The sequence below is a fragment of the Bombina bombina genome, chromosome 4 (assembly GCF_027579735.1).
Source record: "Bombina bombina isolate aBomBom1 chromosome 4, aBomBom1.pri, whole genome shotgun sequence".
Lineage (NCBI taxonomy): Eukaryota > Metazoa > Chordata > Amphibia > Anura > Bombinatoridae > Bombina > Bombina bombina.
The window spans coordinates 809,153,099-809,169,766 of NC_069502.1; the positions used below are offsets into that span (position 1 = coordinate 809,153,099).

General features: G+C 44.0%; 1 protein-coding gene across 1 annotated transcript in view; it reads left to right on the forward strand.

Annotated features, from left to right (window-relative positions):
* The first annotated feature begins 1,636 nt into the window (after positions 1–1,636).
* Positions 1,637–16,668, forward strand: part of LOC128657068 (oocyte zinc finger protein XlCOF6.1-like) — a 104,713-nt gene continuing 89,681 nt past the window's right edge. Inside the window, exons 1-2 of the mRNA XM_053711296.1 lie at positions 1,637–1,732; positions 13,356–13,463. Coding sequence (XP_053567271.1) covers positions 1,702–1,732; positions 13,356–13,463 — 139 coding nt within the window. The 5' untranslated portion in view covers positions 1,637–1,701. The remainder of the gene's footprint in view (positions 1,733–13,355; positions 13,464–16,668) is intronic.

Consider the following 16,668-nt stretch of genomic DNA (forward strand, 5'->3'; position numbering starts at 1 on the left):
ACAGTAGGGCAGCGACTTGGTCTTCACTGCACACTTTTACCAAATTTTACAAGTTTGATACTTTTGCTTCTTCTGAGGCTATTTTTGGGAGAAAGGTTTTGCAAGCCGTGGTGCCTTCCATTTAGGTGACCTGATTTGCTCCCTCCCTTCATCCGTGTCCTAAAGCTTTGGTATTGGTTCCCACAAGTAAGGATGACGCCGTGGACCGGACACACCAATGTTGGAGAAAACAGAATTTATGTTTACCTGATAAATTACTTTCTCCAACGGTGTGTCCGGTCCACGGCCCGCCCTGGTTTTTTTAATCAGGTCTGATAATTTATTTTCTTTAACTACAGTCACCACGGTACCATATTGTTTCTCCTATGCAAATATTCCTCCTTAACGTCGGTCGAATGACTGGGGTAGGCGGAGCCTAGGAGGGATCATGTGACCAGCTTTGCTGGGCTCTTTGCCATTTCCTGTTGGGGAAGAGAATATCCCACAAGTAAGGATGACGCCGTGGACCGGACACACCGTTGGAGAAAGTAATTTATCAGGTAAACATAAATTCTGTTTTTTGATGTTATTGATCAACCTCAATATGCACCAAATATTAAAGGGACAATCTACTTTCTTTTTATTTTTGTTCAAAAAGATAGATAACGACTTTACTACCCATTCCCCAGCTTTGCATAACCAACATTGTTATATTAATATACTTTATAACCTCAGTTTACCTGTTTCTAAGCCCCTGCTGGCCACCTCTTATCTCAGTGCCTTTTATTAGCCTTTTACAGCCATACAGTGCTAGTTCATGTGAGTCATATGGATAACATTGTTATATTAATATACTTTATAACCTCAGTTTACCTGTTTCTAAGCCCCTCTTATCTTGGTGCCTTTTATTAGCTTTTTACAGCCATACAGTGCTAGTTCATGTGTATCATATGGATAACATTGTGCTCACTCCCGTGTAGAATGATAATAATTCTGCAGGAACAGCACTAATTGGTTGAAATGCAAGATTGTGAAATAAATTGAGATAAGGGGGGCCATCTACATAGACTTAGATACAAGGTGATCACAGAGGTAAAAAGTGTATTAATATAATTGTGTTTGTTATGGGTAATAAAGGCATTGGCCCCTATTTATGAAAGTCTGGCGGACCTGATCCGACAGCGCGGATCAGGTCCGCCAGACCTCGCTGAATAAGGCGAGCAATACGCTCGCCGTATTCAGCATTGCACGAGCAGCTCACAAGAGCTGCTGGTGCGACACTGCCCCCTGCAGACTCGCGGCCAATGGGTCGCCGAAAGGGGGGTGTTAATCAACCCGATCGTACTCGATCGGGTTGATTTCCGGCGATGTCTGTCCGCCTGCTCAGAGCAGGCGGACAGGTTATGGAGCAGTGGTCTTTGTGACCGCTGCTTCATAACTGCTGTTTCTGGCGAGCCTGCAGGCTCGCCAGAAACACGGGGCATCAAGCTCCATACGGAGCTTGATAAATATGCCCCATTGTCTATTGTTTTAAACAATAACAACTTTCAAGTAGACTATCCCTTTAAGTGTATGGCAATTACCCATTACTGTGTTAAACATTAGTTGCCTTTGGGGTGAAATGAAATATTGTCTGCAATAAATGTTCTGACAGGTGACATTAATACTGACGTAGATGTTAAAACAGAAGATCTGAGTGTAACGTGTCAGCTGGAAGCTCCAATGCAGGAATTGTGTGACCGTGACAATGAAGGTAAGTGCACGTGTGTGACACTGCAGGTAAGTGCACGTGTGTGACACTGCAGGTAAGTGCACGTGTGTGACACTGCAGGTAAGTGCACGTGTGTGACACTGAAGGTAAGTGCACGTGTGTGACACTGAAGGTAAGTGCACGTGTGTGACACTGAAGGTAAGTGCACGTGTGTGACAGTGAAGGTAAGTGCACGTGTGTGACGTGTCTTTTGTTTATGGGGTATTGCCTGATTTTATAGCTTATTGTCTGTAAGTGCTGTACATTATATCACCAGTCAGGGTGTCACCTCACTCACACACTGAGTGTCACAATATAGCCTGATACTGCCTTGTGTTTAGTTATCCTGATCACATGACACCCAAGCCCTATACAGCTGCTGTCATTTATATCTGCCAAAGTGTAATCATTACTATTGTCATCTGATCAGCTGCAGATACATCAGTATTAGGAGTATTTAGGAGCATAAAATAAATCACATAGCACTATATGATCTGCTCATCTGTATGTCCTGTCTGTATATTTTGAGTTAAAGGGGCATTGTACTTGAACCTTCTATAACACATGTGAAAGAGCAGCAGAAAAACATGTTTGTAATATTTATTTTTACATGGAAAAATTTAAAGGGAAATTACAGCATTAAAGACAGAACCAACTAATTATTATTAGTGATAAATACCCAGTTGAGAAGTGGCAGCAGCAATGACTATGAAAATGTGCAATAGTGTACGCAGATGAATTGCATATTTTAATGAGCTGTGAAGACGCACGTGCAAATGCAGGGATGCAGCCCGTGGGTGAAACATTTATTTTAGATACATTTAGGGCCAGATTACGAGGGGCACGTTAACATTTATACATGAGCGATAAGGAATTTTATCTCGGCTATTTGCTGGCATCTGCTCGTATTACAAGTTGAAAGTACGCTAGAATGATTACTGCGTCATCAGAGCCCTGGTTAACTGTTTTGGGAAACAAAAAAGTCACAAAACAAATAAATAAATTACAAAATACATTTTCGCTTGTGACGGATACCCCGACTGGGTAGCTCCGTCCAAAGGGTCCTGCTTCCTCCCTGCCGACTGCAGCTGTGTAGCCGCCAAGTGATTACAGCCAGTAGCCCTGCCTGATACCCGACAACACCAGTATTCAGGCTTCCACCCTGTGGCAGACTCTGGTTCCCCCAACTGGGTAGCTCTGCCAGAGGGTCCTTCCTCTCCCTGACAACAGGTCGCTATGTAGCAGAGAAAGTGGCGGACTCTGTCTACCCCGACTAGGTAGCTCTGCCAAACGGTTCCTTCTGACACCTAGAACCGGGAACAAGCCGCTATGTAGCGAGGAAAGTGATTATAGCAATCCCCACCCAAATTAACTAGACAGACTAGCATTCAGGTGAAAACAAGAACTGATTTTATTAGGAAACACACACTCCTTTTATACACAAACACAGGGTCTTATCTCACTCCCAAATCTCCCGCAATTCCCGCCCCTCTAGACAGGCTGGTGTCAGCCATAGCAGCCACAGTCTCACAGAGTCCCAGTACACAGAAGAGGTGTTTTCGGGGTGTTCCCGGGGGAGCGGCGGCACTACCAGGGTGTCATTTGAAAACCCACGGTCCCCCAGATGCCACAGGTGTGATTCGTTTCTGGGGACCGGAGTTACAGACCGTTAAATATAGGGGGCAGGGGTGTCCAAAACCCCAGTTTCCAAAGTAGCTCTCCTCTGGTAATTCCCCCACCTCTTGTCCTCCCTAGGGGCTACCAATCCCCAAAAGAGCAGAGCTCTGGGACAAAGGGCCGCTGGAGCGACCGGGGGTAAAGTTAGCGGGTGTCCGGCTCAATGCGGCCGACCAGGAGTTCCAGGAGCCCGGCCAGCTGGCGAGTGGTTAGAGGGGTAACCGACGCTGTGTGGTGCGGCCAGTCGGCAGTTCCAGTAGCCCGACTAGCCTAGAAGGGTTTTTCCGGTCAGATATCAGCTCTTTCCTGACCAGATACACATAGCACAACCAACATATAGCAAGAGCCTGGGAGATCCCCTTAGGCCATGAACGGGCAAAAATTTATGTAAAACTGAGTGAGCCATATAGTAGGGGGGTAGGGGGTAGCCTTGGTGGTCTGGTATCAGTGACAACGCTCATAACATCATCTAATAAAAACAATTTAAAAAAATATTGCACAAAAAACTTATAAGGGCTCAAAAGATATGAGGGAGCCGATTTACCAATGTCTGGCGGACATGATACTCTGCCAGACATTGCTGAATGCGGACAGCATATGCTGTCTGCATTGATCATTGCAAAAGCAGTTCTAGTGAACTGCTTGTGCAATGCCGCCCCCTGCAGATTCGCAGCCAATCGGCCTCTAGCAGGGGGTGTCAATCTACCCGATCGTATAGGATCTGGTTGATTTTTGTCCCCTGCTCAGAGATGGCGATACAGTTAAGGAGCAGCGAGCTGAAACAAGGGGAACAGGGGCCATTCGCCCCTTGTTAAATCGACGACAAGGTCTCAGTTGTTAGAAAAAACACAGGCAAAGGGCTTTAACATAAAGATACATACGGGGGCGGAGCGTAGCCGTGCAGGAACATGGCCGCACTTTAACTTTGCTCCGTAACATATTCTCACACACAGGTTCCATTATGGTGATTTGAAGGGCAGCAACAACCTAAAAAAACATCTAGAGACTCTTGTCCCATAAACCTAACTGTCCGGTGATCGGACCAGGCGCTTATCAGCAGAAGACCCGCTGAATTTAAACAACGCACTACCGCACCTATACTCACTCGGCTGGAAGCTCCGCACTGCAAGGGACACGCTTGTGCCCTGGGTTCAACTTCGGTTCAGCAGCGGGGAGCTGGTGACCCACGCTGATAGACCGCAGCAGTGATTGCCGGACCCGGTTCTCAGATGGTCGAACGAAACGCCACACACAGCCGCACGCCATTACAGCTCCCACGTGGCGCGACCCCACCGGACAAACAAGGTAACACGCAGATACACCTCAGACTACAGCCCAATCCACTGAACACATACACAAGGCAGAACGACCCAAACATTAACATAGGACTGCAGTGGAAGTCTGAGACCGGCCTTAAGGTAGCTATCTAACTATACCAAACCAGAGACTGAGGCCTACAGAATTAAACCGCTCTCCTTAGACAGATCGCAGCCGCCATCAGAGATAGCACCCTACCTATTTAATGAACTGGTGCTACATAACATTAGGGGAACCTCTCTTTACAAACACCAGTAACCGAAAGCTAGCTACTGGCTAAGGGATAACTCTGTTATATCAATGGCAGCAAGACAGAAACCCAAAGCGGACAAGAAATCATCCACAACAGCTACTGCCACCATGTCCTCCTTCTTTCACAAACAAGAGATTGACGCTCTTGACAGTACTAAAGATTTACCACCAACGGACTCACATTTATTACAGGAGCAAGAATCCATACCACAGTCGCAACAACTTAGTCTGATACAGAAAACTATTTCACAACTGCCCTCTAAGTCTGACCTGGCAGACCTAAAATCATTCATCAAAACAGAAATGTCCTCCCTAAAAAAGAACATCAACGAACTGGGGGCAAGGATAGAGACCCTAGAGGAGGGTCAAGACACCTTAAACACTATGGTTTCCGACGCCAATCATCAAATGGTGAGACAAGACATCACAATGCAAGCACTTCAACTCAAAATTGAAGACTTGGATAACAGGAGCCGTAGGAGCAATCTGAGGATAAGAGGGGTCCCAGAGGAAGTGACACAGGATAACCTTGTCTCATACTTGCTACAACTTTTTGAGTACATTGTCCCTTCCCTCAAGCTCTCTGAAGCCTCTATGGAACGCGCACATAGAGCGTTGAGACCCATACCAAAACCCCCCAATCCACCAAGAGACATAATCATTAAATTCACCACTTACTTAGACAAGGAGGCAATATGGAAGCAGGTCAGGCTACAAAGAGAAATTAAATTCCAGGCCTACAGTATACAAATCTTTCAGGACATTAGCCCCTCAACAATTGAAAGAAGAAAGGGAATAAGATTCATTACCCAAGTCCTGCAAGAGAGGCGAATGAAGTACAGATGGGGATATCCCTTCAGCCTTATAGTACAACAAGAAGGCAAGATTCACATCTACAAAGAACCTGATGACCTAGATGCTTTCTCAAAGGGCTTAAATATCTCCTTTCCACAACCACTTATTAAAGATCTGGATGCACCTTCTTCAAGTGACCAGTCGAACCCCAAGCCACAACGATCACAATGGTATCAAGCTAACAAAAAGAAAAAGATAGACACCACTGCACCCTAGTCTCATGCAAGCATTTGATGCAATAAGTATCCTGACACCCTGAAGAATATCAAGCTCGGACCGAAATGGACCTTGTTTCCCAGGAACTGATAAGTATTCTGCTAAAAAGCTAACTGACCTAAAGGGAAATGTACCCTGGGACCTATTTGGAACTGATCTGTTTTGGGGTGAAATAGAACCGTTAAAGTTATTATTTTCTGGTTAGACCTAGCTATTCTCCTCCCCCCTTACCCTCTCCTGCTCGGTGTCTGCATCACACAAATATAAGACCGATGGTGTTTAGAAAGGCAGGCTTAAAACTAACCTATTACACCCAAGGTGACTGTGATCAGACACTGAACATGAAGCAATACCCAAGAGGTTTGGGGACGAAGATGAGATGGCTTAACGTTGTTGATTTGAAGTTGATATTACCATGGTTAAAATGTTTAATTATTTTATATATGATCCTGACCTCTCTCATGTTGGACATTTCAGTTATCCCCTTTTACTGAGTGATGTACTCTGAATGTATCCATATTTCTAGCTCTCTTTCTAAAACTGACATGTATATCCATAGCTATAAACCCTATAGTGAATAACGATAAGAGAATTTAGAATCATGCCAAAAGTGGATTTGGGGTGGAAATAGAACCGTTAAAGTTATTATTTTCTGGTTAGACCTAGCTATTCTCCTCCCCCCTTACCCTCTCCTGCTCGGTGTCTGCATCACACAAATATAAGACCGATGTTGTTTAGAGAAGCAGGCTTAAAACTAACCTATTACACCCAAGATGACTGTGATCAGACACTGAACATGAAGCAATACCCAAGAGGTTTGGAGATGAAGATGAGATGGCTTAACGATGTTGATTTGAAGTTGATATTACCATGGTTAAAATGTTTAATTATTTTATATATGATCCTGACCTCTCTCATGTTTGACATTTCAGTTATCCCCTTTTACTGAGTGATGTACTCTGAATGTATCCATATTTCTAGCTCTCTTTCTATAACTGACATGTATATCCATAGCTATAATCCCTATAGTGAATAACGATAAGAGAATTTAGAATCATGCTAAAAGTGTATAAATACCCTATTGTTCTTTTAGAGGAACCTAGTGATTGATGAGAAATGATACCCCCCTTTATCCAACTACTGTTAATGTTGGTTCTTCCTGAATATTTGACCCCACTGTTTATGTTATTTTATATTTGTGTTTTAAATTTGTTTTTTGAAGCTAAAACATTATCACGTGACCTGATGTTTAGGCCGCGTAGGGGCGCTCCCGGCCCGTCCTGCACCCAGACTCACAAACGCTCAACATCACAGATAGACATTTTAATAACCTCACGACCTACGTCAGACATCCATAAACTTGATAATGGCTAATAATAGAAGACAACCCCATTCCGGTAATAACTTAAAAATATACTCAATTAACGCAAAAGGACTAAATATACCCTGTAAGAGAACGCTAGCCTCTAAAGATTTCCATAGGCAGGGAGCAGACCTTGTCTTCTTACAGGAGACCCATTTTCGTAAAGGAAAAGAACCTACCACCTTCACACGCACATTTGGCACATGCTTTTGGGCATCACACTGCCACAATAAAAAACAAGGGGTGGGAATCCTTATCAAGAAAAATATACCCTTTACACCACTACAAACTCTTAGAGATAGAGAAGGCAGATACCTCCTACTAACTGGTCTTCTCTACGGGAGACCTGTAACATTAGTTTCAATGTATGCCCCTAACACAGCACAACACTCCTTCATGAAGAAAATTAAAAACCTAATTCTAGACCATCAAAAAGGGACACTCATAATGTGTGGAGACTTAAATACAGCACTTAACCCCAGCCTAGACTGCTCATCTCAATACTCCTCCACATCACCTTCACAAATCTCAAAAATTAAGTCACATCTTGAGAAAATTGTAGCACATGACGTATGGAGAACCTTACACCCTCAGGCTAGAGACTACACATATTATTCTTACCCGCATGAGATCTATACGAGAATAGATTATGTGTTTGCAGATGTTGGAGGCCTATCATTATTTAACTCGGCCACAATCTCTCCGATCACATGGTCTGACCATGCCTCTATGTTATGTACAATGACATGGCCCTCTAAACCTATAAGAGACTTTGTCTGGCGACTTGATGAACATTTATTAACAGAAACTGATGTGCTCACCAAACTGACAACCACTCTTACGGAATACTTTGAACATAATACTCAACCTGAGACAAGCATGCACACCCTCTGGGAAGCACACAAGAGTGTCATTAGGGGAGAACTAATGGCCATTAAGGCACAACATAATAAAGCACGAAGAGAGCACACGATCTCCCTAGTCTCACAAATAGAGCAGATGGAAAACTTACATAAAAAAAACCCGACTGACAAAAATCTACTCGCAGAAATTACTGAACACAAACAAAAACTGGCCTCACATCTTGACAAGACACACAAGCGACAGGCACTCTACTCCCAACAAAAGCACTATGAGGGTTGGAACAAATCAGGCAGACTACTAGCCAGGTACCTCAAACAGAGGGCATACCAGAGGTACATTATGCAGATTAAAGACAAAAAGAATGTCTCCCATTTCTCCACCCAATCCATATCCAACACATTCAAAAACTTTTTCCAAAAGTTATACAATATACAACCCGCCAACCCCAGAAACTTGAACCACAATTTAACTAGATCACAACTAATAGAGGAATATCTTAGCAGACTTAACTTACCACATATTAACGAAATACAAAAAGAACAATTAGAGAACCCCATCTCACTAGCTGAACTCCAGGTAGCTATGAAACACCTACCCACAGGGAAAGCACCTGGACCAGACGGCTTTAGCCACAAATATTACACCACTTTTCAAGAGATCCTGAACCCATATATGGTACAATACTTCCAATCAATAGACGAGAATAAATCATTCCCTGGCACCGCACTGGTAGCCCATATAACATTAATCCCTAAACCTAACAAACCCCAAGATTTACCTAATAATTATCGCCCCATATCGTTACTGAACACGGACATAAAAATTTTTGCACGGATACTGGCTCATAGGTTAAACGGAATCTTACCCGACCTGATCCATTTGGACCAGGTCGGCTTTGTGCCAGGAAGGGAGGCGAAGGACAACACGGTCAGGGCCTTAAATTTAATACATCATGCTAAACACAACAACATCTCCTCTGTCCTTTTGTCCACAGACGCGGAAAAGGCCTTCGACCGTGTTGCCTGGGACTTCATGCGAGCCACACTGACACATATGGGCCTAGGCACAAAGATCCTTACCAGGATCTTCTCCCTATACTCTCAGCCCACCGCGAGAATACTAGTAAATGGTACTCTTTCCCCTCCATTCCAAATTAATAATGGAACACGTCAGGGATGCCCCTTATCCCCACTCCTATTCGCATGTGTGATTGAGACATTGGCAACCAGGATCAGACAAAACCCCCTGATAACAGGAATCACAATTAAGGAACAGAAATATGTTCTGTCTCTGTTTGCCGATGACATGTTATTCACACTCACCGACCCCGAACGCTCAATTCCTCACTTATTAAACGAATTTAATTCCTTCAAATCCCTGTCCAATTTCGCAATAAACATGTCCAAATCAGAAATATTAAACATAAATATGTCAGGCCCCTCACTACTAGCTACACAAGAGATTTCCCCATTCACTTGGTGCACTCACTCACTGAAATACTTGGGAGTACATTTGTCCTCCTCACAGGATGATATTTTCCACCTTAACTATATACCTGCTAAACACAATATAATACGCGATCTCTCATCGTGGGGATCTAAAAAGCTATCATGGTTAGGCCGTATCGACACGATTAAAATGAATGTATTCCCACGTATCTTATACCTACTCCAGACCTTACCAATACCCCTTCCCAAACCATACCTCCCGTCCCTCCAGAAAGCATTCAGCGACTTCATTTGGCGCCGTAGACCGCCCAGAATTAGTAAACAAACAATGCAAACTTCAAAAACACAAGGAGGCCTGGGAGTTCCAAACCTAGCAGCTTATCGCCAAGCTATCTTTCTGCAACGCCTAGTGGATTGGAACATCCATTTCAACCATAAAAGATGGGTACCACTAGAACACTTAATAATGAATAAGCCGCACCTGGGAAGGTTATGTTGGAGCAGCCCACATCTATTCAAATTAATTAGAACAGACAACCCAATGATACAGGAGACCCTTAAGGTTTGGGAACATACAATTAACACAACGCACTACATCTCCTCCATACCCTCACCCATGACATCCCTAATTGAGAACGGGGAATTCACGGTAAGGCCCTTCACCACACAATCCACCACAACAACTTCGAACAGAGACCTCGCAGTATATACACTAACTGAAAATGAATCCTTACTATCACAAAATGAATTAGTTAAAAAGGGACTAAACTGTTTCGCTGACTGGTTCACTTACAGACAGACTGCCCACTTTATCACCACACACCCAGAATATGGGAACATGGTCAGACCTTTAACCTCCTTTGAATCCCTGTGCACTCGCTCTCCTCCCCTGAGACATACACTGTCCATCATCTATAAGATCTTAACTCACACACCCCCAGGGCAAATTCCCCCTTATATAGAAAGCTGGGAAAGAGATCTAGGTGTCATTATACTACCCCAAACAAGTAAACTGATATTCCAAGCTACAAAGAAATCCTCAATCTCATCCTCCATTTTGGAGGTCAATTTTAAACTTTTGCACAGGTGGTATCTCACTCCGAAGAAACTACACCGCCTTTTCAGATCTCAAAGCAATAGATGCTGGCGATGCGGCCATGTAAATAGTGACACTGCCCATATGTGGTGGTGGTGCAATAGTATTCAAAACTTGTGGAGGAAAATCATCTCCGAGATAGAAATTATACTGGATACCCAATTGCCTCTTGACCCCCTGATATGGCTTCTGCACAAACCCCCCTCCAATCTCAAACATAAACCATACATACACTTGTTTAAAATCATGATTAACGGAATCAAAGTCTTGATAGCCAAAAATTGGAGAAGTAGAGAAACTCCATCAGTTGCCATGTGGGTTAAAAAAGTTTCGGAACTTATACAATTAGAGGAGTATTACTTCCTTAAAAATGATAAAATGGACTCTTACGCAGAGCTCTCTCATTTGTGGTCCACCTACGTCCAAAACGAACGCAAGTAAATCGAGTCAACCTACTAAGTCTAAAATACAGTCATAAGCGCAACATAAAGATACATACTTATACATGTCTAAAGATGTGTATGTGTATATGTATATATATTATATATGTGCATTGGAGCCCTTTGCAGTTAAGTAGATGAAAACATGTAAAAACATATTTATGCAATATTCATATTTAGGGCTATATTACAAGTGGAGGGCTAATATATTGTGTGCCTGTAATTGGTAAAATCTGCCCGTTTATGGGCGTGATAAATATCCAGCTATTACAAGCTTGCGGTAGCAATTGGCACTCATAAAATTAACCAGAGATCAGATCTCTGGTTAATTTTATGAGTTTTCCCCAATTGCCCCCCAAATAAGGTTAAGTGTTGTTTAAAATAAATTGATGAGCATCTTTAATTTGTAAAATAATAACTGCTCAAAGCAGGTTTTATGGATTAAAATTGGGGTTTGTGGGGTGTTAGAAAAAAAAGGCACTGAAAAGTGCCTCTACATTGCGGCCTACGGGGAACTGTGTGTTCCCTGCAAATATATATGTACAGTGTATGTGTGTGTGTATATATGTACAGTGTAAGCTTATATACATATATGTACATGTTAATGTGTGTGTGTGTGTGTGTATGTATATATATATATATATATATATATATATATATATATATATATATATATATATATATATATACACACACACACACACACATTATTTACACTTTGCTGCCCATCACTGCATGACTTGCCCCCTTTGCTGCGCTAGATTCTCTGCCGTGTCTCATCGCATGAGAACGAGGTTCCCATTGGAGCCTAAGGAAGTGCGCTCTATTGAGAGCAAAGCTTCCATGCAATAGTTTGCTTTGTGCTCCACTTCAAATACCAGTGCACAATTGCGTGTATTATGTATTGATGAATAAATAGAACATATTCTTCTATGTGAAGAACATAGGAATGTGAAAATTTTATATTTTCGTGTCATGTTAGTGCACTTGAGAATATGGGGTCAGGTTTGTGTGCCAGTAGGGTTCCCACCCCCCGCTTTTACTCCATTAACTTCTATGGAGGAATAGGTTATCGCATGCACAATATCCTGATTTCACCTTTCTATGCTCTTCGGGTTAGTGCGCGAGCTAAGAGCTAAAACAGTTTAGTTTCAACTCCTAATATGAGCACAACCCACGCAAAAAACTTACTTCTAGCGCAGTTAACAAGCGGGAGCGTTAAATTGTGCTCCACTTGTAATCTGACCCTTAGTAAGAAAGACTGCGATCCCCTCTCTAATATTGTATATGTTTGTATAAAATAATCAGGATTTTACTGTGTGTGTGTGAGGGGGATTGTGTCTGTTTCCAGGGGCTGTTGGAATACTAGAATAGCACAGGTGAGTATGTACAGTATATGTGTGATGTGTCTCACTTTTAGAGTCCCTATTCCCCCTCAATAAAACACATAGATGAAAACTCACCTGTTATTTGTGGTGATTGTGATATAACTAATGTAGGGCTGAATTCTAAATACAATGAATGCAAAAGACTGAAAACAGCATCAGCACAAGGGTATGAAATGGCTCAGTGGTGAAAAGGTTAAACTTGATAACTTGCATTATTTCTATTATTGTTACTCTTTTATTAAATAAATAGAAAATACTTTTGTCTTGAACTATACAAATCCCTTTATATATCTGATGTCTCTATCATATCACTGTGGTACTCTCTCTCACACAGGCAATACAAGTTAAGATCATTACCTGGGCTATAGTTGGATTTAATAACCAATAGAAAATGCATTTTATTTTCAAAATCTCACAGAACCCTGTAATACGTCTCATAGGGGAATTCTGATTGGTTACAGTGAGGCTGTATTTGTAGCAAGTAAAGTAACTGATTCCCAGCTAACTCCCTTTACTGTATGACACAGGTTGTATTTACTGTTGTGCTGATGTCATTTCATGGGATGTTTCTTCCAGATGTGACTGCTACTGATGTAGGCTCAGGTTTAACTTAAATTAAACTGTTTTTCACATTTTGTTTTAAACTAACTTTTACAAAGATACCATGTAAAGAATCATTTATTTATTTCTATTACTGATATTTTTTTCAGGTGAAAAAGATGCTAACATTTTATGTAACACAGAACAAGCAGAAGATCAGGGGCTAGCAAATATGCCAGAAGCTGCAAAGCAGGAAATATGTGACAATATAAGTACAGGTAGGTGTAATAGTGTGACGTATGTCTGAGGGATACAGGGCGCAGGTGAGTGTACGTGTGTGATGTGTCTGAGGGATACAGGGCACAGGTGAGTGTACGTGTGTGATGTGTCTGAGGGATGCAGGGCACAGGTGAGTGTACATGTGTGATGTGTCTGAGGGATACAGGGCACAGGTGAGTGTACGTGTGTGATGTGTCTGAGGGATACAGGGCACAGGTGAGTGTACGTGTGTGATGTGTCTGAGGGATGCAGGACACAGGTGAGTGTACGTGTGTGATGTGTCTGAGGGATACAGGGCACAGGTGAGTGTACGTGTGTGATGTGTCTGAGGGATGCAGGGCACAGGTGAGTGTACGTGTGTGATGTGTCTGAGGGATACAGGGCACAGGTAAGTGTACGTGTGTGATGTGTCTGAGGGATACAGGGCACAGGTGAGTGTACGTGTGTGATGTGTCTGAGGGATACAGGGCACAGGTGAGTGTACATGTGTGATGTGTCTGAGGGATACAGGGCACAGGTGAGTGTACGTGTGTGATGTGTCTGAGGGATACAGGGCACAGGTGAGTGTACATGTGTGATGTGTCTGAGGGATACAGGGCACAGGTGAGTGTACGTGTGTGATGTGTCTGAGGGATGCAGGACACAGGTGAGTGTACGTGTGTGATGTGTCTGAGGGATACAGGGCACAGGTGAGTGTACATGTGTGATGTGTCTGAGGGATATAGGGCACAGGTGAGTGTACATGTGTGATGTGCCTGAGGCATACAGGGCACAGGTGAGTGTACGTGTGTGATGTGCCTGAGAGATATAGGACACAGGTGAGTGTACGTGGGTGATGTGTCTGAGGGATACAGGGCACAGGTAAGTGTACATGTGTGATGTGTCTGAGGGATATAGGGCACAGGTGAGTGTACATGTGTGATGTGCCTGAGGCATACAGGGCACAGGTGAGTGTACGTGTGTGATGTGCCTGAGAGATATAGGACACAGGTAAGTGTACGTGGGTGATGTGTCTGAGGGATACAGGGCACAGGTAAGTGTACATGTGTGATGTGTCTGAGGGATATAGGGCACAGGTGAGTGTACATGTGTGATGTGCCTGAGGCATACAGGGCACAGGTGAGTGTACGTGTGTGATGTGCCTGAGAGATATAGGACACAGGTGAGTGTACGTGGGTGATGTGTCTGAGGGATACAGGGCACAGGTAAGTGTACGTGTGTGATGTGTCTGAGGGATACAGGGCACAGGTAAGTGTACGTGTCTGATGGATACAGGGCACAGGTAAGTGTACGTGTGTGATGTGCCTGAGGGATACAGGGCACAGGTGAGTGTACATGTGTTATTTATCTGAGGGATACAGGGCACAGGTGAGTGTACGTGTGTGATGTGTCTGTGGGATACAGGGTACAGGTGAGTGTACGTGTCTGATGGATACAGGGCACAGGTAAGTGTACGTGTGTGATGTGTCTGGGGGATACAGGGCACAGGTGACTTACGTGTGTGATGTTTCTAAAGGATACAGGGTACAGGTGAGTGTACATGTGTGATGTGTCTGTGGGATACAGGGCACAGGTAAGTGTACGTGTGTGATGTGTCTGAGGGATACATGGCACAGGTGAGTGTACGTGTGTGATGTGTCTGGGGGATACAGGGCACAGGTGAGTGTACATGTGTTATTTATCTGAGGGATACAGGGCACAGGTGAGTGTACGTGTGTGATGTGTCTGTGGGATACAGGGTACAGGCGAGTGTATGTGTCTGATGTGTCTGAGGGATACAGGGCACAGGTGAGTGTACATGTGTGATGTGCCTGAGAGATATAGGGCACAGGTGAGTGTACGTGGGTGATGTGTCTGAGGGATACAGGGCACAGGTAAGTGTACGTGTGTGATGTGTCTGAGGGATACAGGGCACAGGTAAGTGTACATGTGTGATGTGTCTGAGGGATACAGGGCACAGGTGAGTGTACATGTGTGATGTGCCTGAGGGATACATGGCACAGGTGAGTGTACATGTGTGATGTGCCTGAGAGATATAGGGCAGAGGTTAGTGTACGTGTGTGATGTGCATTAAGGATACAGGGCACAGGTGAGTGTACATGTGTGATGTGTCTGAGGGATACAGGGCACAGGTGAGTGTACATGTGTGATATGTCTGAGGGATACAGGGCACAGGTGAGTGTATGTGTGTGATGTGCCTGAGGGATACAGGGCACAGGTGAGTGTACATGTGTGATGTGTCTGGGGGATACAGGGCACAGGTGAGTGTACATGTGTTATTTATCTGAGGGATACAGGGCACAGGTGAGTGTACGTGTGTGATGTGTCTGTGGGATACATGGTACAGGCGAGTGTACGTGTCTGATGTGTCTGAGGGATACAGGGCACAGGTGAGTGTACGTGTGTGATGTGTCTGAGGGATACAGGGCACAGGTAAGTGTACGTGTGTGATGTGTCTGAGGGATACAGGGCACAGGTGAGTGTACGTGTGTTATTTGTCTGAGGGATACAGGGCACAGGTGAGTGTACGTGTGTGATGTGTCTGAGGGATTCTGGGTACAGGTGAGTGTACGTGTGTGATGTGCCTGAGGGATACAGGTCACAGGTGAGTGTATGTGTGTGATGTGTCTGAGAGATAAAGGGCACAGGTAAGTGTACGTGTGTGATGTGTCTGAGGGATACAGGGCACAGGTGAGTGTACATGTGTTATTTATCTGAGGGATACAGGGCACAGGTGAGTGTACGTGTGTGATGTGTCTGTGGGATACATGGTACAGGTGAGTGTACGTGTCTGATGGATACAGGGCACAGGTAAGTGTACGTGTGTGATGTGTCTGAGGGATACAGGGCACAGGTGACTTACGTGTGTGATGTTTCTAAAGGATACAGGGTACAGGTGAGTGTACATGTGTGATGTGTCTGTGGGATACAGGGCACAGGTGAGTGTACGTGTGTGATGTGTCTGAGGGATAAAGGGCACAGGTGAGTGTACGTGTGTGATGTGCCTGAGGGATACAGGGCACAGGTGAGTGTACATGTGTGATATGTCTGAGGGATACAGGGCACAGGTGAGTGTACGTGTGTGATATGTCTGAGGGATACAGGGCACATGTGAGTGTACATGTGATATGTCTGAGGGATACAGGGCACAGGTAAGTGTACGTGTGTGATGTGTCTGAGGGATAAAGGGCACAGGTGAGTGTA